Genomic DNA, 27,907 nt, shown 5'->3' with positions numbered 1-27,907 from the left:
ATAAGACATCCAAGAAAATTTTGCTGGCCAGACATTCCAAACACTCTCCCATTATTTCAGACCTCTGGCTCAACCTCTGAACCTGTCGACTGCAGTTCCCCTATTATCCACCCCTTTCAGCAGGAAGTAATGGCAGTGAGGAGTCAACATGTTCAAAGGGGGAATATGATAGGAAAAGATAGGATTCAGTAAACAGAGAGGGAAAAGTTAGGACCCAAGGTCCCTGGGTAGGGAAAAACATACTTTGGAATAATACTGGGAGTGTCTGAGCACAGCAAACCCCCTCAGGTCTTAAGGTTCCTTTTAAGAATGTAACAGACACTACCTACTTCATCTTAGGTTTCCCTCAGGAATTGGGACAACTCAGCTCCTAGAGCTACCAAGCCAATAAGTTTCCTGGGAAGGAACAGGGGGAAGGATAGGCAGGCTGACTAGAATCTTACAAATTTCTGTACCTTTTGCCTAAAATAACCTATTATTGGAAGATAAACCTGTGAGGAGGAGACCCAACAGTTGAATATCTTTGAGTGAGGCTTCGAAAATAAAGGAAATATAAATGAAAACGCAATCAACTTAGAAGAGGGATTGTGAGAAGGGAGAGGATTCATTTCCAGAAACACCAAATAAAAGCTGTGCTTATTTATGTGTAGGTTGTAGGTTTACTATCTATTGGATATGTATTACCCACACCCCCTCCACCCACCACAATGAAGTCTCAAACCTTTGGACACTTCACTTCCTGGTTTGGGGGCTGCAAGTGCCAAAGAACAAAGGGAGGGGAGACTGAAAGTCTCTGCAACACCTCAGGGAATGTAATGTACATTTGTTCCAATCAGACTACTTCTTGCCTTACTATTTGCATAGGCAATGTCGAAAGACTGTAATCTTTGTAGTACTCAGCCAATGAGGAACCAGGGGAGGGACTTGCATGCTAGAAAATAAATCCGTCTGCTATAATTGCCCTGAGTGTCTTTTGCTCTTTCAAGAACATTGATTAAAACCTCACTTCAGGTGCTCTGAGACTCCACGTCCCTCCTTTGATTGGGTTCGTGGGCCTATTTCTCAGGATAAAAAATGTCTACAGTGGACAGTGGCAACTGTCAACTTACTTTTTTAAGGACAACGGCTATGATGATCTGCTCTGAAGCTAGATGGAGCTCATTACACTATTCTACCTTTTTTGCATAGATTTCAAAATTTCCATAAGCAGTTTTCCATGGTTGTTTTTAAGGTTGAAATACATAGTGGTCTACACAAATGCTTAAGTAAAATATCTGGTACAAAGAAACCATATTTTACAAACATCTTAAGTGTGTACTAAGTAAGCATTCAGAGTTAGAAAAGAACTGTTTCAATTTTTCTTTTTATTATAACATGAACTAAATTTAAGAAATTAGTTTTTTGACTTTATTTCCCAGAGTTGTTAGAAGATCTAAATGACAATATAACTCATTATGAAAATATACTGAAAAGTACAAGAGCTGATGTAAAATGGTAATCAAGGTTCCAGGTATCAAGGGATTAGAGTAAGTGAAGAATGAAACTGGTCAGGCTGCAGCCTGACAGACACGAGATGCACTGGTTTAGCAAAGTGCCATCAAGGAATAGGAAGACCATCAAATGTGTGGTAGTAAGTCACAGGGTAAGAAACACTGCCATCAGGAAACTTCCTACCCTTTTTTGTTTTGTAAATAAGTTTTTCTTCATTTAATAACTTAGGTTTCTCTTTAGCATTTCAAAATTAAATAAGTCATCAAACAAGATTCACTTTTACAGGTAAGGTAAATCACAGGATAATGTATTAGGAAAATTTTGTTCCTTTTTAAATCAAAAAGCTTTCAGATGGTCAGGGATTGATGGAGTGGGGATGACAAATGTACATTTCAGATTTTCATCACCAATGAAAAAATAAAGCATTTTATAGACTTAAAACTGTCAGTGCATTTAGATTTTGGTAAAGGAAAAGTTAAAATACCTCTATAATAATACAATGTTAATAGAAATTGGCCACGTACTGAGGTCATTTAGTGAGCTACCATCATGTAAATATAAGAAAAGTAATTTCTTGGTCCAAATCAGTGAAGCTTTAAAAAAGATTGTCTCTAGAGAACATTTTTTGAGAACAATGTTTTTTTCAGACACATTCTGATACTCAAATTCACTTTATAACACAATTATAGATTAACCTTTTAATTACATTTTTCTTAAAAAGCTGTGAGATTTCCATTTCTTCGGGAGACATTTTCACCACTGTGTTGTTCAATTCCACAGGTTAAGCTTTCTTCATTATTAAGAACTTCATACATGTTAGACAGATTGCCATTCATTGCTTTTTCGTCTTTCCGAAAAGACACAGGGAGACTTGCTAGACTAAAGCTGACATCTTTAAAGGCATGCAACAAAAATATTCCCACAATGATTGTAAAGAAGCCACTCAAAGTACCAATGACATCATCAACAGGCATATCTTGCCACTCCTTAAAAAGAATAGCTGAACAAGTTAAAACTGATGTTGTAAAGAATACATAATATATTGGAGTCACAATGGAAGTGTTGAATATATCCAGGGCCCTGTTCAGGTAATTAATCTGTGTGCTCACACAGACTATAAGGCTCAGCAGCAGAATCCAGGCCAGAGGATGTTGCAGCACAGGCTTTCCAGCAAACAGCTCTTTGATAGCAATGCCCAGGCCCTTAACACAAGAGACTGAAAACGCTCCAATTACGGAGCAGATTGTTATGTACACAAGAATGTTTGTCTGTCCATGGCGAGGTCCCACCACGAAGATTAAGATCAATGACACAATGACCACAAGTGTTGCAAAGACCACAAATCCTGGAGGAGGCAAGAAAAGGCTTATTTAGTAAATGTGTAAGTATTAAAAGAAATCCCTGAGAATCCAAAACTCAACAGGGAAGGAGAAAAGGTGTGGTCCTAAAGTAAGTATTAGCTTTCTTTTGCTGCCCTAGCAAAAGCACACTCATAAAAATATTAGTTAAATGTATACATTGGAAGATTACACTGTACTTCATATTCACAAACTGTTATACCACTAACATTTTTAACACAGCATGTTAGGCCCCATGATAATTAGACCATAGAAAACAGATCAGGCTGATTCACAGCCACCTATTCTAGAAGATCTTGCTACTTCCTACCCTTTGGGATGCTCTAATTCCAAGGTTGGAAACAATGAGAAACTAGTAGAGAGAAATTATGAGACGACGCAACAATTTATAGATGCTAAAAAGAACAGCTGTTATAAAGTTCTTCCTAGAAGGAGTACATTTTAAAAATATTTAGAGACAACCACAGGGGTAAACAGCAAATCATTAAGAGAATCTGAACATCAGGGTTCTCATTGAATATGGAGAACTGAACTTAGCATGGTAATAGCTAACTGTGTAGCACCTGGGGCCAGGCAGTTTTCTCAGCAATTTGCACTGATTAATTCATTTAATCCTCACATCTACCCAATAATGTCAATATTATCTATCATCTGCATTTTAGGATGCACAGATTTAAGATTGAGCACAGAAGTCACTCCTTAAATTCTCGTAATAAAATAAATAGCAATAGGATTCTTAAAGAAGCAAACATACAAAAACAAGTACAGGTAAAGGAGATGACAGTCATATTATGGAAGCCAAAAAGCAGAACTGATAAAGCATATCCATGAAAGCTGAGTCCCACATCAGCAGTGATCAAAGACTAGAACATAACTCAGTTTGCAGCACAAAACATTCCAAAGATACAATGTGTCTCTGGAAGTAGGGTTAGGGGAGACTGAAAAACAGGAGGCCTGGCTGAAAGTCTATTAAATTAAAGAAGAATTAAGATATCAGGATTCCTATTCAGCATGTGAGTGACTGTTCTTCCTGCCACAGTGAACTGGAAAACTCTGGGCCAGTTGAATGTGGAGGTACTACACTAAAATAGGAGGTTGAGGTAAGGTCTATGTCTATGATGTTAACTCTCCCTGTCCCACTCAACTGCCATGACTCAGGCAGCCAAGCAGGATACTTTGCTTGGGATTTGACAAGCCTGACTTTCAGAAGGCAGCCAAGGATAACCAGGAGAGACATCAAAACAAACATAAAAACACAAGAGGAAATACCAGGGCAACTGAAGCAATCAGAACTTGAAGGGGGAAAAACTGGAGAAAAAGGTAAGGTCACCACTCACCTCTGCTTTCTTCCTTGTGATAACTGCCAGTTCTAGAGCAGGGAATAAAGATGGGCATAAAGCCCAATAGAAAGTGGTGACTTGGGGCATGTGGAAGTTTCAGTAGACTAGGCAAAAACAAACCTTCGAATTTTGGGATGCCTAAGTAGCTAGGACACAATGGGCCAAGATTCCAGGAAGGAAGGAAGTGAAGACTAGTGAGCCCAAGTTTCTGTGTGCAACTCCCCTTAAGGCATTTGTGGGCACAGAAGTTGCATGTGCCTAGGTGAGAGAAGCCAAGTGGACAGCCTGGTGAAAAAGCCAGATAGCTGAGTGAAGAGGCCTGCAGTCTTGGAATGCTAACACAGACACTGCCATTCAAAGTTCACCAAGGTGGAAGGTCCAAGTAAACATCCCAGGCTATCAGCTGAGAAAAAGGACTTTGATCAAGAATAAAAGCAAAATGGAAAGACACCAGTCCCTACAAAGACAGAAGAACACATTAAGTTAAAGGTAATCTCTACTCGTAACTGCCCGAAAGAAGAAATTTAGGTTCTCTCTAAAGGAATAAAATATCATTTAGAGCCTTTTAACTTTTTATTTTTTTAATGTCTTTTTTTAATTTATTTCTAGAAGAGAGAGAGAGAGACAGCGTGAGCAGGGGAGGGTCAGAGAGAGAGGGAGTCACAGACTGAAACAGGCTCCAGGCTCCGAGCTGGCAGTCAGCACAGAGCCCGACGCGGGGCTCGAACCCACGAACCGCGAGATCATGACCTAAGTGAAAGTCGGACGCTTAACCGACTAAGCCACCCAGGCGCCCCTAAACTTTTTAATATTGTATGCCCAGCATTTAACTGAAATTGCCAAAAGACAAAACTAAATGACTGAAAGCAAAAGAAAAAATGGAGCCCACAAATAATCTTGATGTTGAAGTTTGCAGAAAAAAATGTTATTAAAAAAAAATTTTTTTTTAATGTTTTATTTAGTTTTGAGAGAGAGACAGAGACAGCATGAGAAGGGGAGGGTCAGAGAAAGAGGGAGACACAGAATCTGAAACAGGCTCCAGGCTCTGAGCTAGCTGTCAGCACAGAGCCCAATGCAGGGCTCAAACCCACGAACTGTGAGATCATGACCTTAGCTGAAGTCGGATGCTTAACTGACTGAGCCACCTAGGCGCCCCAGAGAAAAAAATTTTAAATGACCAGGACTCTCTCAGGACTTGCTGCACACCACCATGCATGTAGTTGACAATATTGTACCATACCTATGTGAAATGCTGAGAGGGTGAATTTTGTGTTGTGTTTAACACACACACATATACACACACACACACCCCAAGAGAATAAAAGCTCTTGGAAATTAAACATGAAATAGCAGAAATAAAACTCAAAAGAGCTAGAAGACAAAACTGAGGAAATCTCCCAGGACACAGAGCTAAAAGGAAAAATGGTTAAAAACAGGGGAAAAATATATGTGAAAACTCATGGTATAGTCAAGGATCCAATCAATAGAAGAATAAGAAGTTCACAAAGAGAAAATACATCAAAAGGCAAACTGATTTCCTAGAGTGAGATACACATTTCCAGATTTTAAAAAGTCCATCAAGTACCTAGCACAATGAATAAAACTGGCCCACAAAGAGGACATCCTAAAGGTTTCTAAAGATAAAAGATGGGTCACATATAAAAGGTAGAGAATCAACTGTGTTTTTCTTAGCGGCAACACTGGAAGTGACAAGACAATTTTTATATATACAAGATCTCAAAAAGTCTCATCTTTTCTGTGCCTTTCTTCTCTCCTACAACAGTGGCTCCAACCAAAATGAATGAGCAAACCCAGGATTCATAGCCAAGAAAAAACAGAAAGTGGAGGGGATCCTCTAAGATGCTGATGAAGGAAAATTTAGAATGACAAATGTGCTAGTAGTCTCAAGATACCAGTCTAGACTAAGGCCAACTGAGGCTCTGGGAGAGATTTCCAGAAGAGATGAAACTGCAGAATACCTAATATGTTTGAAATTACTGAGGAAGAGAATTAAGACCACTGGAGAATAGCTTCAAGATGGACTGATAAATTCACACAAAAGTTATCAAACAATATCAGTGAAGGAAAAATAATCACAATGTATCGTATGTATAAACTGGGAATAAAAGTTATGTAGTGATTATAATGTAAATAAATCATTTAAACAAAACTAAGTATATACAACAGGTAGTAGATATAACAGATGATGCCTAAAGCCAAAGAGAGTAGCAGTAATATAAGCATATTATTTAGAGACAAAGAGTTAAAGAACAAAATAAACAAGAGAATAGGGTCTGAAAGGGGAGGAAAACAACCACTATTTTTCATAATAAACCATGTAGAACAATTTGCCTCTTTACATGCACATATAATTTTAGTTAAAATAAAGATACAGCTTTTCTTATTTCTTACCTGGATCTCCTAGCTTGTGAGACATTTCATTTAAAGTCTCGATCTCTTCTTCTTTTGGAGCATGAATGACCATAACTGTAGATCCTAGAATACTTAACAAGCATCCAATTTTCCCATGAAGATTAAGTCTTTCATTTAGAAAGTATGAAGAAAGAATGGCACTAAAATGGTGGAAAGGAGTGTACAACATTAATCAGTCACTTTTCTCATATTTAAATATCAACACAACTCAGAATTTTAAGTTATTGAAAAACTAAAGCACTGACTTGTAACGATTCTGGCTTTCAGACAAAGCTAAAACGAAAGTTTCCAGTGATACACTAAACCAGCATAGTTACGATATTTCTACTGTAGAAAATCAATATGAAATTTACAGTAAATGGAGCTGTGGCACAAATTTATAGCCTAAGAATATAGGTCCAAACCAAATTTTATGCTTAAATTTTCTCAACTTATTTATCTATATTGATTGATGCGTACTTCCTACGTGTCGTGTAATTCTATATAATTTGCCTATTAATTATCAAGTTAAAAAAAATTTTTTGATGTTTATTTTTGAGAGACAGAGAGAGAGACAAGAGCATGAGCAGGGAAGGGGCAGAGAGGGAGGGAGGCCCAGAATCCGAAGCAGGCTCCAGGTTCTGGGCTGTCAGCACAGAGCCCAACATGGGGCTGGAACTCACCAACGGTGAGATCATGACCTGAGCTGAAGTTGGATGCTAAACTGACTGAGCCACAAAGTTACCCCTAAATTATCAAATTTTAATACATTATAGCCATTTTAATCCAAATTGAAAAAACATATAATGTAAACCTATAATTATAATGGCATAAGATACAAAAAATTAAGGGTAAAAAACAATGTACCATAATATATATTACATAGTATCTTGAATATATATGTAATTTACATATAATATCAATTTATATATGTATACAAATTATCTTGGAGGAAGAAAATTTTAAAAAACTTGTTAATCGGGGCGCCTGGGTGGCTTAGTCGGTTGAGCGTCCGACTTTCGCTTAGGTCATGATCTCGCGGTTCGTGGGTTCGAGCCCCGCGTCGGGCTCTGTGCTGACTGCCAGCTCAGAGCCTGGAGCCTGTTTCAGTCTGTGACTCCCTCTCTCTCTGACCCTCCCCTGCTCACGCTCTCTCTCTCTCTCCTAGAAATAAATAAAACATTAAAAAAATAAATAAAAAAAAAATAAAAAACTTGTTAATCAACTTTGAGAATAGTAGCCAAGCTTCAATATGAGCTTAGCTGTTGGGGCTAAGCATTAAGATAACTGAAAAAGAACAAGTCTTGGACTGCTCCAAATGAGTACCCCAAACCAGGCTTCAGAGACACATAATCTTGCATCTAATCATTGATTTTCTGTAGTAGGTATAGAAACTGATTTATCATCAACCATCATCTATCAAAGTGCACATGTCTCAAATGATAAATGTTCTAACAAGTCCAACTTGAAATTTTTTTTTCCAACTTGAAATTTTAAAAAATTGTAATAAAAACAATCACTGGCTCTGAGTACAAGCAAGAAAAGCATAGAAGCATTTTCTCCCACAAAGTGACAGCATGCCTATGCACAAAAGATAACCCTTTAAAAGCAAATTAATACACATCTTTAAAAAAAGTTCTCAAGATTGTTTAAATGTAAATTATTCTGAGCATGTATAATTAGATGGTACTGAATACTTCATGGACTAAAATACCGACTGCTGTTTCTACATATGAAATGTAGTGTAGTGTACCTTACCTTACTAAGACGCTGAGAGCTCCTAACGGAGTCACTAGGGTGGCTGGTGCAAAGGCATATGCAGCAAAGTTGGCCACCTCACCTGCTCCCACTTGGGAGATAGACAACAAAAGAAACTCTCAGATAGGTACAAATCACTGAGAATGGAAATGCCTGCATTTTATTTTCATATAGAGTTGACCCATGAACTGAACAGGAGTTTAAGCTTTTTCCACTTACATATACATTTTTAACCACTGTAGATGTATTCTGTATGATTTTCTTAAAAATATTTTCTCTAGTTTATTAAGAATACAGTATATGGTACATATAATATACAAAATACATGTTAATCAACCATTTACATTATTGGTTAAACCTTCTGGTCAATAGTACACTAATAGTAAAGTTCTTAGGGAATCAAAAGTTATTTGCAGATTGTCAGTTGCACAGGGGTTTGGTGCCACTAACTCCCATGTTGTTGAAGGGTCAACTATATACATATATACAACTATATACATATAAAAATAAATATTTTTAAAAATTTATTATTGAGTACTATTTCAGTTGTACTCAGTAATTTCTGTATTTTCTCCCAGCTATTCATAAAGGTCTCCTATAAATTATCAACATTAACGTTCAAACCAATTAGAAACAAATCTGAAATTTTAACTGGAAGAGATCTAATTTATCTTACATATAGACTTTTTAAAATTAAAATTTGATACCCATACCCTGTGACAAAAAACAATTAAAAGCAACTAAAACTGTTGTAAAAGTACTTCTCCCAAGTCTTTTTCACTAGCTTTTTCTTTTGTTAAAAGTCAACTATTATATTCAAAATACATCCATAGGTACCTACAATGTGCCAGATGCTGTTATAGGATCAGCTAATAGAGCAGTGAGAAAAACAAAGATACTGTTCTCCTAAAATTTACATTTTGTGAGGGAAAACAGGCAAAATACAAGTCAAGTGGATAGCCATGGAGTGTAGAAAAATGAAGTGACTGGGGCACCTGGGTGGCTCAGTCAGTTAAGCGTCTGACTTTGCCTCAGGTCATGATCTTGCAGTTCACAAGTTCAAGCCCCATGTGGGCTTTGTGCTGACAGTTCAAAGCCTGGAGCCTGCTCTGAATTCTGTGTCTCTCTCTCTCTGTCCCTCCCCCACTTTCTCTGTCTCTAAAAAATAAAATAAACATTAAAAAAAAATAAAAATAAAGAAAAACGAAGTGACAGAAAGGAATGTAGTGCTACTGAGGGCAGGATCGTGGTGCCAAACATGGGCACTCTGATAGGAAACTTAACCAGCCTGGTATGAAGTGAAATATTTACCTGCAGCTATCTGGGGGGAGAACTTCCCAATCAGGGAGTATACAGCAAGAAAAACCTGACTCAAGGCTGTTTCATGTCTGAACAGCAAGGAAGGCAGGATGGCTTCAGTAGAATGAGCAAGAGGAGAGTAGCCCAGGAGTCAGAGGTAGCCAGGGCCATCTGGTACAAGTCCTTTGAGAGTCCTGATAAGGATTTCATCTGAGTTGAAGAGCCACTGGGTATTCTCATGGGGAAGGATGTGATCTTATAGAAAGATCACTCATGGCTACTGTGTTTTCCAAAATGGTTATACCAAATTTCACTTAACAGAGCTCCTTTGTCCCACTTGGTGGTACTGTCAGATTTAAAAGTTTGCTAATCTGTTAATGGGGATTGGGATTATTTTATAATTCTTTCAATTTGCATTTCCCTTTTGCATGTGTTGGCTGGACAAGTAAAATCTTTTTGTGAAGCAGCTGGTCAATTTTTTTTGTCTGCAGTAAAGTTACTTGTTTTCTCTTACTGATTTGAGGTAAGTTCTTATATAATTTGGATGTAAATCTGTGGGTTAAAATTTTCCCTAGGCAGGAGTCCTTGACAAAGTGGCGGGGTGTGTGTGTGTGTGTGTGTGTGTGTCCGTAACATAGATGAAGGGGTTAGCCTAAAGCAGTAGGAGGACGTTTTTCTTTGTAACAAGAGGGATGAGAAAGAAGGTAAGGTTTCAGATTTGGTGTGAGAAATGGAGGGAGTTCTTGATGGCTTTTATTAGCTCTCTTAAGTAGAAGACCTATCACTATTTGAGAGTATGGAAGCCAGTGGAGTTGGAGTTAAGAGGGAAATAGAGAAGGTTTAAAACAGACTCACTGATACTTATTTTATTTTTATGTATTTATTTTGAGAGAGAGAGGTAGAGAGAGAGAGAGACAGAGAGAGAATTTCAAGCAGGCTCTGCGCTATCAGCACAAAGCTCAACGTGGGGCTCAATCTCAAACTGTGAGGTAATGACCTGGGACAAAATCAAAAGTCAGATGCTTAACCGACTGAGGCACCGAGGTGCCCCTTATTAAAAATTTTAATGTATATGTATTTGCAACCTCCCTTTCCCCAAAGACTCACTGATTTTTAGGGCAGTTTAACTATTCTGCCTGACACCACAACAGTCGATTATGTCATTATACATTTGTCCAAACCTACAGAATGTACATCAAGAGTAAACCCAAATGTAAATTATGGACTTTGGGTGATTGTTATGTGTCAGTGTAGGTTCATTATCTGTAGAAAGTGCACCACTCTGGTGAGGGGTATTGCTAATGGGGGAAGCTGTGCATGTGTATGGGCTGGGAGCATATGAGTAATCTCTGTACCTTCTCCTCAATACTGCTTTTTAAACCAGAAACTGCTCTAAAAAATAAAGTTTGTTTTATATTAACCCCTTTTTCCATAGTGTTGGCAATTTGATGTCCATGAGATATCAACTTAATAAAATATTTAGTAGGATTCTGAGTTAAAAAACCAGAACATTACAATCATTTTTGCCACATTCTGTAATTTGCCTTTTCATTCTCTAAGATCTCTTGATGGTGCTTCCTACTTGTTGAGAAATGTTATTTTATTTTTCTATTTTAATTCCAGTACAGTTAACACACAGTATTGTTAGTTTCAGGTATTCAATTTGATTTGACAATTCTATACATTACTCAGTGCTCATCTTTTACATTAAAAAAAAATTGTTTTAGTTTTTAGAGAAAGCAAATGAGTGGGGAAGAGGAGCAGAGGGAGAGAGCAGACACGGAGCTTGATCCCACAACTCCAAGACCATGATCTGAGCCAAAATCAAAAACAGGACACTCAATGAACTGAGTCACCCAGGCACCCCTTAAGTGTACTTTGAATACCCTTCACCTATTTCACTCATTTCTTTTTTTTTTTTTTTAATATTTTTATTTATTTCTAGGAGAGAGAGAGAGAGACAGCGTGAGCAGGGGAGGGTCACAGAGAGAGGGAGTCACAGACTGAAACAGAATCCAGGCTCCGAGCTGGCAGTCAGCACAGAACCTGACGCGGGGCTCGAACCCACAAACCGCGAGATCATGATCTAAGCGAAAGTCGGACGCTTAACCAACTAAGCCACCCAGGCGCCCCATTCACTCATTTCTTATATGGGAGATCTTTCTCGAAATTCTTTATCCTTTAAATTCTTTAGCGTTCTCTTTCACATTTAAGTTTATAAACCACCTAGAGTTGATCTTTATGTATGGAGTGAGGTCGAAATCAAAGTTTATATTTTTCCATATGGGTTGGTACAATAATATATACTGAAAAGCACATTTCTCTATTTCAATACTATCTTTGCAATAAATATACTGTTTTTGGTTCTGTTTTAGGGTTTTCCATTCCTTTCTATTGGTCTATGTTGGCACAGTACCATACTCAGTGTAGCTTGATAATAAACCTTAATACCTAGTAGAGTAAGTCCTTTCACCTCTTAAGAATATCTTTGCTTTAGGGGCACCTGGGTGGCTCAGTTGGTTAAGCAGCCAACTTCGGCTCAGGTAATGATCTCATAGTTTGTAAGTTTGATCCCCATATTGGGCTCTGTGTTGACTGCTGGAGCTTGGAGCCTGCTTTAGATTCTGTGTGTGTGTCTCTCTGCCCCTCTCCTGCTCATACTCTCTCAAAAATAAATAAATATTTTAAAAAAGAATATTTCTGCTTTACGTGGACTTTTTAAATCAATTTACTATGTAGCACATAAGCACCTACAGTTTTAAATGGAATAGCACTTAATCTGTCACTATGGAGAGAAATGTTGACTTTCCAATAATGAATCTTTCCAACCCCTGAAAATAATATATCCGTGTAATTTGTCTTTTTCTCAGTAAGCGTTCATTTTTTCCATGGGTATCTTTCGCATCTCTTGTTAGATTTAGAATTAAGTAATTCCAGTTTTTAAGAATTATATGCAAATGGCACCATTTTAACATTTCATTTTCTAGTTGTTGCTGGTAATACAGAAACACAATTAAGTTTTGGATGTTGACTTTGTAACCCAACATCACTCTGCTAAATCTTAATTTTATAATTTATCTGTATATAATTTGGAATTCTTATACCCACAACCATATAATCAGTAAATAACAAGTTTATATATTTCTTTCTAATTCTATTTCCACCCCATTGCCTTACTGCATTTGTTAAGAAATTCTTTCAAAATACTGAAAGAATAACAAGAGATCATTTGTTTGTTCCCTGTTTCAAAAAGAAAGCCTTCAATATTTTGTTTTGTTGTTTATTTTGATTGTTTTGGTTTTGTTGGTCTTGCAATTACTTATTTGAAATTTTTTTAGTTATGAATAGTTGCTCAATTAAAATTCAGTAAACTGAAATGATCATTAATTTTTCTCCTTTAATTTGTTAACATCATTAGTTACAGTGATTGGTTTTCGAAAGCTATGCCAACTTTGCATCCCTAGAATAAATCTGATTTGTTCACCATTTAGGATTTTTGCATATATGTTCACAAATGAGACTATTTTTTCTTATACTGTCTGAGTCAGGTTTTGGTATTAGGATTATGCTAGCTTTTGTAGAAGAGAGGGGGAATGCATACCCTTTTTTCTCTTATTAGGAAATTACTCAGTTGCAGTGTTGCTTTTAAAAATGACCACAGAACTTGCCAATGAAACCATCTGGGCCCAAGCCCTAATACATGCAAAGTTTTTAAAACTACAGATCCAACTGTATTAAGTTAGAAGAATATTTACCTATTTTATCTAAGTTTTTATATTTTCTGAGATAAAACTGTTCAAACATCCTGTTGATATTTACAAAACTCTAGTTACATCACGAGTTACTCCGCCTGTTCCTTTTTTCCATCAGTTTAAACAAAAAGTTTATTTAGATCACCAACCAAATGTTGGTTTTAATACCTTTTGTTTTCTATTTAATTTTAGCTCTTTACTTCCTTCTACATTTTGGGGTTTATTTTGCCATTCTTTTTCTTTTTTCTTGAACTAGATGCCTCCCCTTTCTTATTTTTAATTATGTTTATTTAAAACTGTAAATCTTAATTATTTCAGTAATAGTCCACAAGTTATGATATTTTGCATTTGGCACCAACATATTTTCTAGTTTTCTTTCTGACTTTTTTGAACTATGGAGTACGTTATTTCTAAATTTCCACACATGGGGATTTTTATATTCTTTTTGTTACCGATTTCTAATGTAACTATAACAATCTATGAAAATATTCCACTCAATCCTTTGAAAACTTTAAGACTGGCTTTATGATCTAGCAAATAGTCCATTTGTTATAAATATTCCTTCCATATGCCCTTGAAAACAATGTAGATCAGTGACATGTCCAAGAAGTTTGTTAAATTTGCTCTTCAAATGTTCTATACACTTAACAATTTTACTCTGCTTACCCTGTAAGTAAAGGTGTTATATTAATATTTCACCATATGGTTATTGGATTTGTCTATTTCTCCTATTGCTGTGTCAACTGCTGTTTTCGATATTTCAAGGCTATATTATTAAATAAAGTTAGAACTGTTAAAGCTTCCTGATGAATTGAACCTTTTATCTTTATAAAATAATTCTCTATCTACAGTATTACTTTTTGCTTTGAAGTATATTTTATCTAGCACACTCATCAATCTCAACTTTCTTCAGGTGTTTTTCCATCTTTCTCTTTCAGCCATTCTATATCCTTGTTTTATATGTGCATCTTGTAAAAGACATGTAATTTTTATTTGTTTTTATAATTCCAATATAATAATCTTGTGCTGATTCCCATTCTTAGCAGCACATGACTCTGATCCTTATTAGCCCAATTCAAAAGTTCACTCTCTCTCCTGCCTGCTCTAAAGTCTGCCTGCTCTAAAGTCTGCAATTACATCTAGAGCAGAAGTGTCTCCAGCTTATCATTCTGAGATTTCCGCCTTTGTCTGATCTTGGCTAGGTAATTCATTACATATTCAATCTTTCATGCTTTTAAGAGGTTGTTTTTTATATTCTATCCAACTTTTTAACTTGTTTTCAGCATATCTTATCAGTTCTACCTCAAAACAAAATTCAGAATTCTACCACTTCTTAACATACTCACTGCAACTCCCTTGGGTCCATGCCATCACCACCTCTTAACCTGATTATTTCAACAGCCTCCCACCTGGTTTTCTTGCTTCTTCTCCTATGTGGTCTCTTCCTCAACACAGCTGTCTGAGAGATCTTATTAAAACCTAAAGCATATCATGTCACCCTTTTGCTCAAGTCTCCAGTGACTTCCCACACATTAAAGTCAGAGTCCTTTCTGTATTGTACAAGACCCACCCTCATTATTTCTCTAAACTTATCCCCTGCTACTTCCCCCAAATTCACTCTCTTGCTGTTCTTCCCTCTTTAATGTTACCTGAAGCTTTAATAATCTAGTGCTGCATAAGAAAGCACTGTAAAATTTGGTAGCTTAAAACAAAAGCCATATTTTCTAATGGTCAGGATCTCATGGTTTCTCATAATTTCTGTTGGTCAAGATTTCAAAGATATAAATTAGGACTACAGTTATCTGAAGGCTGGATTTCTGAGTAAGCAATCCAAGCAATCAAGGCAAAGCCACATGCCTTTTGGTGACTTGGCCTCAGAAGGAACACATTATCACTTCTTTTGCATTCTATCACAATGGGCCAGCACTCATTCAGTGTGAGAGGGGATTATACAAAAATGTGAATACAGGGGGCGAAAATCATTGTGGGATGTCTTGCAGGCTGCCTATCACACTTCAAAAGGTCAGGCATGGTTCACCTCATGGCCTTCATATTTACTATTTCCTCCTGCTTAAAATGTTCCTTCCCCCAATATTCATATGGCTAGCCCCTTCATTTCCTTTACATCTTTTATCCATCTAACTTTTATGTTACATCCCTTCCCTACTTTACTCCTAGCAAATTTTGGCATTTATCACTAACACACACATTTTAATTTCTTTATCTTGTTTATTATTATTTGTCTTCCATCTAGAATATTAAGTCTTATGTGTGCAAGGGTTTTCTGTTTGTTAGAACAGTTTATCTGCAGCACCTGCAACAATTCCAGGCATACAAGAAACAATCAAAAATATTTGTTGAATGAATAGTCATATTAGTCTCTTTGTTATTTCAGTTGCTCTTAAGCTTATAAAGAACAGTTAGATAATTTAATCCTCAATAGTTTGAAGGCTCAGTCTTAGATATCATTTTTTCTATTTACTTTTTTTTTTTTTTTAACATTTATTTATTTTTAAGAGAGAGACAGAGTACAAGTAGAAGAGGGGCAGAGAGGGAGGGAGACACAGAATCTGAAGCAGGCTCCAGGCTCTGAGCTGTCAGCACAGAGCCTGATGCAGGGCTTGAACTCACCAAATGAGAGATCATGACCCGAGCTAAAGATTGATGCTTAACTGACTGAGACACCTAGGCACCCCTCTATGTACTTTTTTAAAGGTAATCATCAAAATAAGTATGGACACTCTTATCAAATGGATACCTCTTTTCCTATTTGGAATGAAAGTCAATGAAGGGGGAGGAATTAAAAATGGGATGTTTTCTACAATCTTTCTTTTTAAGTTTATTTGTTTATTTTGAGAGAGCAACAAAGAATGGGCAAAGAGGAGAGGGGGAGAGAGAATCCTAAGCAGGCTCTACACTGTTGGTGCAGAGCCAACAATCCCACGAACTATGAGATTACAACCTGAGCTGAAATCAAGAGTCAGATGCTTAGCCAACTGAGCCACTCAGGTACCCCTCTATGATCTTTTACTATCAAAGTTATCTTCTTAAAATGAGAATTAAAAAATGCATAGATGTAGTAAACATTTTTTAATCAGACAGGTAAAACAAAGACTTCTCATTCAAATTAAACTATTAAATTGCTTGCTAAATGACTTTTACTGACTTAAGTTTTACACATTTTGAGTATTTTTCATTAAAAAAACAGAATTTAAGAGTGCCTGGGTGGCTTAGTCAGTTAAGCATTTGACTTAGGCTCAGGTCATGATCTCATGGTTCTTGAGTTTGAGCCTCGCATCGGGCTCTGCTGGCAGCTTGGAGCATGGAGCCTACTTCAGATTCTGTCTCCCCCTCTCTCTGCCCTTTCCCCACCTGCTCTCTCTGTTCCAAAAATAAACATAAAATTTAAAAAATAAAAGCAAAGAATTTAAAGTTTTAAAATGTGCTAGTAATATGAGGCTGTACTAGTATATGCATATTTTAATATACAATTCTGTTTTCTTGAAATGTTCTCTATACATACTTGATAGCAATCCAGCCCACCACAACCATTCTTTAAGATATGCATGGCCACCTTGACCTGTGAATGAAAAAATTATTTCACTTTTTGGGAAGATTATCAGACTCTTATAAATTTATGACAACAGCAATGACAGATTTTAAAACATCTTATTTGTTGATGATTATTACTTTGAATAAAGGTTCCATCATGACTGTATAAGGGGATTTCTTAGATAGTATTTTTATGATTTTCTTAGAAAAGGGGATGAGGTAATGAGAATGTTACAATTTTTAGGTTTGCACAATACTACAAACCTCATTCCTTGAGAGAAGGAATTAATCCTTATATTCAGCCCATACTTCATTCTTTTGTTTCGTGAACTCAGCTTCAATAAACCAAGTAAAGAAGATGAACAAGTAAGAAGTAGCCCAGCTTCAAATGAATTAGTCTGAAAGTGGATAAGCCGTATAGATGTGGGTTAGCCCCATTTATGAGGCAGTTACTTGGAGAAAGGGATCTTATATTGACCATTCATAAAAAGTCAGCATTAATCACAATCTGCAGCTACCAGGATGCTCACCCTCCTTTTCTACTTGACTTTCTTCCCAATAAAACTGATAAAATCAGGAAGCAGCTAGTACTTAAGCCATTGTCCAAAAGAAAAAGTCAATGCAAATGAACATTTTGACAAACATATCACGGACAATGAATGTACCTGTCTTAGGACAAGAATGAAGAATATACTTGTTCTAACAATATATGCCATTATGCTCTCCTTTGCCCACTAACCTCTAATAGAGGCTACTATTTTTAGATGGTTTGATTAGCTCTGGCCATAAAGATGGCAAAGAGAGGTGTTTTTTGTTTTGTTTTGTTTTTACAACCAAAGCAGGTCTTCCTGTGAGGTCAGAACCAGATCTAGAACTAAAGTAGAGGCTTAGTGATGAAACACGGCTAGGATGCAACATAATGCTATTGTGAAAGCACCAAAGTGCAGTTAATTCATATCAAGTATCCCCCAAGATCTTGTGACTTGTCAGGAGTTTCTGAGGAAACAACCTATACTACTCTTTAGAAATTCACTGAGCAGAGTACTCTTCCACTTCTCTTTTCTTCCTACCAATTGAGATTATCAGGAAAAATGTCTTAAGGTAAGATTTCTATTATACTAGACAAAAAAAATCCTAGCTTTCAGTAAAATTCAGATTCTATTCATAAGCCCTTATTTCCTTCTCTGCAGAAATATCAAATTTAAGATAAGATTGGATGCTAAATTGGACACTGGTCCCTTATTTCCATTTTGATAATAACTGTAGGAGAGAATAGTTAGCTTACACTGACATTGTCTTGCTTTTATTTTTCTCATTACAAAACTGATGTTTGATTCTCTATAAACATTTACAAGCCTTGCATAGTTCAAAGTTTCAAATATACTAACTAGGAATAAAGATGTGGTCGCCTTCCATCAAAGAACCTAAGTAACAAGCATACACTGATACCATTTAAGTCACAGGGCAGAGCCTACCTGCTCTCATGGAGCCTTTCCTGGCAAGGCGCAGAAGACCTTTTTTTTTCAAAATGAAACTCCCGCCAATGAAAATGCTGGAGCTCATAGCCAATCCCAAACCAATGTAAAAGTCATATTTTCCACGCCCCTGGATCATTTCGTTTGTTACTGAAGAAGTTCTTGTGAATCACATTGATCACAAAACAGAGAAACCACTGGTATTAGAGGCAGGATTATGCAGTCTTCAAATCTAAACAATGCAAAACAAAATGAGATTTTCAGAGAATGATGATGTTAGTCCAAATGCAACTCAAAAATTACTCCATTTATCTTCTCATAAATATTTTCATTACTACTATTAATAATATATTTACTATTTACAATTTACCACTAATGTAATTCTATATCTTCCAGTTATGGTAAAAGATAGGATCATACTCAAAATCAAACTCGGGGCGCCTGGGTGGCTCAGTTGGTTGGGTGTCCGGCTTCGGCTCAGGTCATGACCTCAAAGTTCCTGAGTTCGAGCCCCGCATTAGGCTCTGTGCTGACAGCTAGCTCAGAGCCTGGAGCCTGTTTCAGATTCTGTGTCTCCCTCCCTGTCTGGCCCTCCCCTGCTCACACTGTCTCTCTCTCTCTCTCAGAAATAAATAAAACATTAAAAGGAAATTTAAAAACCAAACTCATAGAATCAGGGAACAGACTGGTGGCTATCAGAGGCAGGGATAGAGGGGTGACAGAAATGGGGGAAGGTGGCCAAAAGATATAAACAAAAAATTTGGGGGATATAATGTACAGTATGGTGACTACAGTTAAAAATACCGTATTGTATATCTGAAAGTGGCTAAGAAAGATCTTAAAAGTTCTCATCACAAGAAAAAAATGTATAATTGTATGAAGTGATGTTAACTGAATTTATTGTGATGATCATTTTATAATACATACATATATACAATCATTATGTTATACCTTAAGCTAATACAATGTTTTATGTCAGGGATTACTCAATAAAGCTGAAAGAAATTAAAATAATACTGTTTATATGCTGATACTAAATTTAAAATTTAAATTAGTTTTATAAGGTCTAGTTTCATATTTAAATAATGGTTCCAGTCTTAGTTGACAGTCCTAAGTAACAAAACTTTGATAAGAAAAAATATTCTACAGAATGAAAATCAGTCATAAAGATATACAAACTTAGTTTATAAATACATTTACCAGTTTCACATGTCATTTTTGAATAATCTATACAGAGAAATTAAAAATTTTCTCACCCATACACTTTCTTCTTAGAAATATATGTAGATATAAGCAAATGGTAATTTATTTCTTATTTAGCTTATTTGGGGGTGTGTAGAGAGAAGACAGCTTTCACATTAGTTAGCAGAGGATGATAATTCTAGTAGACAGATATTTCCACGGTTCAAGTGTGATACTGGTGGACTTTTTGGAGAACATGAGGGCCATAGATCTAGAGGGCTCAAGCCACAAGACCAGACAGGGAGCAGAGGCTTACCAAAGACTGCACACTTTTTTTCAAATGTCAAACTCATGAACTCTGCTGACAAATGAACTAAAGCAAAGTGCAGAAAGTAGAGGGAAAGATATTACTCAACAAGAAAGTTTATGATTAGGGGTGCCTGTGTGGCTCAGTCTGTGAAGCGTCTAACTTTGGCTCAGGTCATGATCTCACGGTCTGTGGGTTCAAGCCCCACATCGGGTTCTGTGCTGACAGCTCAGAGCCTGGAGCCTGTTTCAGATTCTGTATCTCCCCCTCTCTCTGTCCCTCCCCGACTCATGCTGTCTCAAAAACAAAAAAAAAAAGGTTTGTGATTAGTTATAATTTACTGCTAGCCCAACTTTCTGGCAGGTCTTAAGATTTTTAGTCCCACAATTAAACTACTGAGTTCCAGAACTAATCTACAATTCAGTCAGGATCCTCACTCATTAACCCTTGCCAACTAGCCAACTTTTTCCATTGTTCAAGTTATGAGATTCTGGTCTTTGGCAAAAGCAATTTAACTTCCTAACCACCTAGTCCCTCAATTACTTTATCCATTCCCTCAAACAGTATTCACCAAACATAAGCATTAAGCATTATGCATTATATTAAGCTCTATGGATAAAATGGTGATAGCTAAATTTTAGTCTTCCATGGGAAGACAGACAAAAGACTGTCAAGTAATGGGTGATATTGTTCTATAACAATGGTAAAAAGGGGCCAAAGGGGCAAGTGTTTAGATTTGCCTGTTGAGTCACATTATGGTTCCCAGAACACTTCATAAGAATAGTCCTTCCCAACCCACTGATTTGGGACTTGGCTCCGTGGCTTGCTTTGGCCAATGTGGGGGTATGTGTAAGTGACAGGAGTGCCAGTTCTAAGTCTAGACCTAAAAAGGACCTTTATATCTCTGCTTGCCCCTTTGCACCCTGCCATCGCCCTATGCACAGCAAAACACACAAAGTCATCCCTGCTGACTTAATGAACCACGACTACAATCATAAATGCTACATGCTACTGGAATAACTAATTCCCATCAGATTTTTGAAAAACCAAAACTTGTCTGCAGAAATGGGAATCAGTGGTAAAGATGGGTGGCAGGCACACAGGGGCTCAGTATATTATTCTTTCTACTCTATTTACTATGTATGTTTGGACATTTCCATATTAATGTTTTTTAAAACACATGTTATAGTGCTCAAGAGCTGCAGAGATGTCAGGATAGAAACTAACAAGTCCCAAAAGCAAAGTCACCCCACGATCTGGGATAAGAAAATATTGAAACATGGAAAGAACGTAAAACATTCAAGTCAGGGAGGTGCTCTGAGTTTTGTTAAGTATCAGTCACACACAATATGGATGAGATTAGCTGTCTAACTGAAGCCTTTCCAGGACTCATCTTTCTCATAAGGGGAGAAGTATCCCTAGCCCTCTGAATGCCACACTCCTAAGGCAAGAAAACGCATTGAGAAAGGTCCTAGGAATGGAATTTGGAGACTCAGTCTGGGTACATGGTCTTGCTTGAGTCACAAGAAAAGAAAGAAGCTTAACAATCTGTAAAGTTACTGATTTTTAAATATCAAATAAAATAAGCTATTGGTCTCTTTATGTGCCACACACTGGTAAGTCTCAAATTCAGCTTGCCTTTGGAATAATTCTGGACTGTGACGATCAGTTATGTACAGAGACATAAACATATGCAGGGACTAGGGAGGCAGAGAATTTGGGAATAAAATGATTAGCAGAAAGAATTACTTCTATAGACTATAAGGGCACCTGGGTGACTCAGTGGGTTAAGCGTCTGACTTTGGCTCAGGTCATGATCTCATGGTTCATGAGTCTGAGCCCCACATCTGGCTCTGTGCTGACAGCTAGCTCAGAACCTGGAGCCTGCTTCAGATTCTGTGTCTCCGTCTCTCTCTGCCCCTCCCCTGTTCACGCACTCTCTCTTAAAAATAAATATAAAAAAAAAGTAAACTCTAAAAAGATGATGACAACTAAAAAAGTGTGCTAAATGGTATTCCCAGCACACTCTAAATGACTGACTTAACCATGTTTATGACCCAGTCTCCCTCACTAGATTGCCGGGTGTTGGGCTCCTACAGCTTCAAAATATGTCTTAATATCGGTTTTCTGGGTGAATACAGATGAATGGAATACTTATAATTGGCCCTAAAAATAAAGCTGCATCATTTAGATCAGCTTCCTAAAATGTAAAAACTGTTTTTACAGCCTATAAACTTAAGAACTGTAAAAAGTTGTCAACTTCCCAGTTGTATGCTGGGAAGTGACAGTAATATATATAAGTGAAAATGCAAAGGTAACAGTAATAAAGTCTGGGAAGATGGGAATAAAGAAATCTAGCTACCAAACACATTTCAACCCACTCAGCAGTCCATAAACAAGGGTCACCTAACATTAAAGCACCCCCTAACTTGAAATCAGCTCCTTTAACGATTATCACCATGAAGCACGTGTTCTTAATTATCATTCAAATTCTACTAAGGAAGTGACTACCTAAAGTTCCCTGGTCCATAAACCTACCTTTTATTTTATTTTATTTTTTTAAAGTTTTTTTTAAATTTTTTTAAAAATGTTTTATTTATTTCTAGGAGAGAGAGAGAGAGAGAGAGAGAGACAGTGTGAGCAGGGGAGGGTCAGAGAGAGGGAGTCACAGACTCCGAAACAGGCTCCAGGCTCTGAGCTGGCAGTCAGCACAGAGCCCGACGGGGGGCTCGAACCCACGAACTGCAAGATCAGGACCTAAGCGAAAGTCGGACGCTTAACCGACTAAGCCACCCAGGCGCCCCATAAACCTACCTTTTAAAAGTCTGAACTCGCTAACTTGTAGTCTGAATATTCTGGAATCTATAAAACAGAACGTTGTTACCTGCAAAATGATACCCAAACAAGTCAGGTTTATCTATAGTTCCAATCCCAATAGGAAAGCCTCACAAATCCAAATTCAGACTTCACTAACATAAAGCTGACTTTTTTTTTTTAGAGAGAGTGCAGGCACACTCACAAGCAGGTGAGAGAGACAGAGAGGGAGAGAGGGAGAGGAGGAGAGAGGAGGAGAGAGAGAGTACATCTTAAGCAGGCTTCATGCTCAGTGCAGAGCTTGGTGTGAAGCACAAACTCACGAACTGAGAGATCATGACCTGAGCCAAAGTTGGATGCTTAACCAACTGAGCCACCCAGGCACTCCTGAAACAGATTATGTTTTATTCTTGAGGATTAACTATGAAGTAGGGCCAGGTTTAAAGACTGCTAAACAAGAAAATTTGCTGTTTCACTTCAACTATGTTCCCAAGTAAGAGATGACAAGCTTAAGGTGATAACGTGCCCATTCAACCTCTCAGAGGGACTCAGGTAGAAGGTCCCACCCCATTCTCCTCCCCACTAGCTGTTATTATTACTTATAATGTGGCCATCTGTTCAATAAACATGTACTGAGCAGCTCTAATATGCCAGATGTTGGAGTTATGAGGATGATTTATTTAAAAGTCCCTGACCTCAAGGATTCCACAGTTGAGTAAAATGATCTGAAATGACCCATTTTAATTTTAAGCACATTTTTAAAGGTTCCTAGAATTCTCTACTTGATCTTTCTAAATTTTAATTTTCAAAGGTGACTTTACTTTTATGAATATAACATTAACTTTCATTAAATACAAGTTATGTTGAAAAAGAAATAAATATATCTTAAAGAAAATAAAGTTCTGAAATTGGTCCACCTTCTTCTAAAATACGAAGAACACATAAGAACAGGAAAAGACGGGACTAGTATTCTACCATCTATGAGATAGCTGATATTAAGATTTGCTTTGCAGAACGACTAATAGTAGGCAACACAACTATGAAAGTTACATACTTTTAAAAAATATACCAACAGAAGTACATTTACAGCTTTAAACCTGTCATAGCATTTTTGACATTTCATTTTCACAAAACCTTGAAAGGTATGTGGTAAGGGCCCCATGAAGAGAAAACAGGTACAGAGATGTTAGGCAACTTCTCAAAAAGTGGGTAGGTAGAAGAACCAGCGCTAGAATCCAGCCTTTTTGTCTTTCCCACTGGAGTCTCCATTTAGACCCAGTGGTGGAACACAAGGAAGTAGCAGCTCTAACCAGGCTGTCAGTGGAAATCATTATCTGGCCAATCTGCTCCTCCTTGTATTCTGACCATGGCTTTACCATCCTCATTACACAAACTGGATACAAGGGCCAGCAGTACCAGATGGAGCATACCTTTGTGAAATACAGCCTCATACCTCCATGGCTCTCCCTATCCTAATTCAGCTTCAACAATGATGCTGTCACACTGCTCTATAAAACACATCTATGCTATCTCATTCTCCTGCTTAAAAGCTTAGAATGGCTACCCAATATTTACAAAAACAAGTTCAAATTTTGAAATTATCTAAGACCTTTCACCATTTGTTCCCAACCTAACTTTTAAATCTTATTTCCCAATATTAATATTCCCCACACCCTGTGATACACGAGGTCATTCTTATCCCTTCTCTGCCTCCATACCTTTGTTTATACATTATCCCTTTCATCTTTTAATGAGCAAATTCTAAATGTACCTCCACATGAAGCCCTGCTTAAATTCCACAAGCCAGAGAAATCAATCTTTTCTGAATTTCTTGGTCATTAAACCTACACTTCTCTTTGGACACTTTTCTAGCCTATGTTATGGTTATGTATACGACTTACATCCCCTTCATAGTGGCTTCTTGTGGACAGGAGCTTATCACATTTACTCAAACAACACTGACATGAATATATACTAAGCTCTAGGAAAGGGAATACAGCAGTGAATAAAACAGACCAAAACCCTCCCACATAGTTTACCTTGAGTTGGAGGTAGGGCAAGACAATTAAAAAAAGACAAAAGACAGCAAAACGTTATATTGGAAGGTGGTAAATGCTACGGTTAAGGGCACTGAGGAGTTGGGTTGAGGGGCTTCTATTTGAACTAGGTTAGTTAAAAGGCCTAGTGGAGAAGGTAACAGAGTAAAGCCCTGAAAGAGACAGGAAAAGAACAAAGCAGAGAAAAAAATGCAAAGGCAAGAGGTATGAAATGTTAGCAGTTTTCTAGGAAAAGAAAGGCCACTGTGGCTGACACTGAGTGAACAAGGGTAGGCAGGATACCACAGCAGAGTATTTTTATACAAAAGAAATTTCCTGAAAACAAGTATAATTCTTTTTATTATTTCCCTTTAATAGTAATAACTAACACTTACTGAACACCAATGAAGCCCTGCCCCAGGTAACTGATGTACACTGTTTCTAATACATACAATGAGAAGAAGGTATTTTTATCCCTACCTTAAAACTGAAGAAACCAAACCTCCAAGGGTTTAAATCACATGCAGAGGGCCAAAGAGAAAGTTACACAGTCTGAAATAGAACCTAAGTGTCTCTACTAGATTCTTCTTCTATACACACAGGTTGCCCACACTGAATGAAAACATTAGAGTTTTTAATCTTTACTTCTGTTTGGTTTCCACTGCTTTAACTTTTCCCAATCTCTTATTTTGATAATTATTTAAAAATTTTTCTTTAATGTTTATTTTGAGAAAGAGCCAGTGTGAGCAGAAGAGCAGAGAGAGAGAAGGAGACACAGAATATGAAGTTGTCTTCAGGTTCTGGGCTGTCAGCACAGAGCCTGATGAGGGGCTCAACTCTCAAATGGTGATATCATGACCTGACCAAAGTCAGCCAGCTTAACCTACTGAGCTACCCAGGCGGCCCGCTAATTATTTTTAAAAAAGAGTACTTATAGATACTGCAGAACCTAAATCTCCAACCCTAATTTAGCAACATCAGTTATAAATTAAAATTTTAACTTACATGGAAGTTTAATATGGTCTCTCTTATGGAAAAAAAAGCTGGAAGAGGTTAGAGATGACTTATCCACCCTCATTTCCTTGTAAAGAATACTCTTTATTCTCATTTAAAGTTTTAAACCCTGGCAGAGTAGCTCCGGCCTGGAAAGAAGAAAATACAGAAGTAGGCCAAAGGACTGAATAGTTACTAAATAGTTTCAAGAATTTGGCTCCATACTCTTTTTACTTACCAACATGAAACCTACTCAACCAAGCATAAATAACATAATGCTTCAAAAGCTTACTTCAATGAAACAAATATCTCTATTTCCTCATTTTTCCTTTTATTACTTAAAAAATAGTACTAATTGGGCATAAGGTAGATAGAGAATTTCTAAAAACAGAACTAAAACGTAGTCCAGTATTTGTAACAAATTGAAAAACCTAGTGAAGAAATTAAAGACACAAATACAAAACTAAACGTCTATGGAGTTTTGTTCAGCTGAATGGGGAGGGAGACAGGATCAAATAACTTTATAAAAGTTAGGAAATTAAAAGTCATGTTCAAAACGTTACGGCTGACTTCTAAAACTTGCTCAACGGTCAGTTAATACCTTCTCAGTAGCTAAAACAATCTTCTAAAACTCACCAAACAAAAACTATGTGAATGAGCTGAATCAACTAGCGCCCCGACAGGAACAAGCCAGATTTCCATGGCATTTAACAGCAACCCAACTCGCAGCGGGTTTCCTCCATGCAGGGTAAGAGTTAAAGCCTTTCCATTTCAGAGCACACGTATTCCCAGAGAAGAGAAAGGCGCCCCTGAAGGGCCCCTGCCAACCCAAGACAGGCAGACTCGCCCACAGTTAGCCCCTTCACGCTTGTTGAAAGAAAAAATAAATACTGGCGACCTCACCCCAACTGGAAGCCGCCCATGCGGCTTCCCCTCCACTACCTGGCCCTCGTCACCTCCGCTCACACGCCCACACAGGCCGCACAGGCCACCCCTTCTTGAGCTCGCGCGGCCAGCGCCTTAGTCGCTGTCCAGTAGGAGGTGAGAGCCTCCGGAGCTGCAGCCGTGCGCGCCGCCTCCTCCATGGGGGAGCGCCGAAGGGAACGTGCTCCGGACGACCTGCGACCGCCGCCGCCGCCGCCACCACCGGGACCTAGAGCTGTCGCGGAAGAGAGCCTGGGCGCGGTCGAATGACGCAAAAGGGGGCGCGCGCGGGCGCAGTGCAGCGCAGCGAAGGCCCGCCCCTGGCGCGCCTTTCTCTGGATTTCCGGTTTCTTTAGCTGGACTTGGGCTGCGGAGAGCAGAGAGTGGGGCGGCGTGAAGGAAGAAAGAGTGGTGGCTGTTGGGCCGGCTGAGAGGTAGGGCAGAGACGCCACAGAATGGCAGACTTCTTGAGATGGCTGACCTTCCCGCCACTTCTTAAGATGGCTGACCTTCCCACCAATACATCAGTGACCCTTACGACTTCCGCGGGAAACAGAAACTTAGGCAAGAAACCGAAAACTTCCGCCCGGGATTTTCCAGTCAAGAGACCGCCCCTGTTATCTGGACTTTCCCCATCCCCACCAACAGGTTATAAAACCCCTCACCACCCAACCGGGGCGGGACTTCCCCGACTCCCCTCTCTTGAGTCCACGGAACCTCGCCTGAGGGTGCATGCAATAAAACTCCTGTGGAACATTTTGCCTTGGAGTCTTTTTTACTCACTTAAAAAATCTTACATTCGGTGCCGAAACCCGGGAGGAGATTGAGCTCCCATATCGGTGTGGAAGCTCTCTCCTCTCCATATCCGGACCAGGAACTGCCTTTCCGAGCGCCGTTCTCAAGACTGCGGTAAGTGTCCCTAGCCCCCAGCCCTCTCCGGGGTACCCTGTCCTAATCGCGGCCGCGTCAGGGCGAGTCCCCCTCCGGCTACCAGGTAGCCTCTAGAGCTCCAAAGAATCGGGAGACGTCCCCATTCTGCGGCAGCTACCTCTCTCTTCCTCGATCTACAGTCCAGCACAGGGACGAGGGGACGCTTTCCTCCGTGATCTGAACTGGTGGGCGAGGCGGCTATGGGAACCTCCCAGTCCAAAATTGATCCAAAAACGCCCTTGGGTTGGCTTCTGGCCAATCTCAAAACCTTAGAGTTGGACCAG

The 27,907-nt window shown here is 38.2% G+C and overlaps 1 protein-coding gene across 7 annotated transcripts; it reads right to left on the bottom strand.

The window, feature by feature from the left end:
* Positions 1-1,347: 1,347 nt before the first annotated feature.
* On the bottom strand, positions 1,348-26,921 carry NIPA2 (NIPA magnesium transporter 2). 7 transcript variants are annotated; one of them, XM_039220237.1, is made up of 7 exons: positions 26,673-26,921; positions 25,782-25,918; positions 18,438-18,669; positions 16,934-16,990; positions 8,360-8,450; positions 6,602-6,762; positions 1,348-2,836 (listed from the first exon to the last, which is right to left on the bottom strand). In XM_039220237.1, the coding sequence occupies exons 3-7, from the start codon at positions 18,574-18,576 to the stop codon at positions 2,205-2,207; spliced, it is 1,080 nt and encodes a 359-aa protein (XP_039076168.1). In that variant the 5' UTR covers positions 18,577-18,669; positions 25,782-25,918; positions 26,673-26,921; the 3' UTR covers positions 1,348-2,204. The 7 variants fall into 7 exon arrangements, with proteins under 7 accessions (XP_039076168.1, XP_039076170.1, XP_039076169.1 ...); XM_039220239.1 differs by having other exon boundaries at positions 25,782-25,803; XM_039220238.1 differs by having other exon boundaries at positions 26,712-26,921.
* Positions 26,922-27,907: the final 986 nt, after the last annotated feature.

Source organism: Hyaena hyaena, unplaced genomic scaffold (assembly GCF_003009895.1).
Source record: "Hyaena hyaena isolate Hyena2069 unplaced genomic scaffold, ASM300989v1 scaffold_892, whole genome shotgun sequence".
NCBI classification, from domain to species: Eukaryota; Metazoa; Chordata; class Mammalia; order Carnivora; family Hyaenidae; genus Hyaena; species Hyaena hyaena.
The sequence above is the reverse complement of the archived record's forward strand: the minus strand, read 5'-3'. Positions and strand labels throughout refer to the sequence as shown.

Coding starts and splice junctions, on each gene's coding strand:
- NIPA2 (XM_039220237.1), bottom strand. CDS start 18,576: ATGATCCAGGGGCGTGGAAAATATGACTTTTACATTGGTTTGGGATTG. Junction 8,451..16,933: donor GTGGGCTGGATTGCTATCAA/GTATGTATAGAG, acceptor CTATCTCCCAAG/TGGGAGCAGGTGAGGTGGCC. Junction 6,763..8,359: donor GCTCTCAGCGTCTTAGTAAG/GTAAGGTACACT, acceptor CCACCATTTTAG/TGCCATTCTTTCTTCATACT.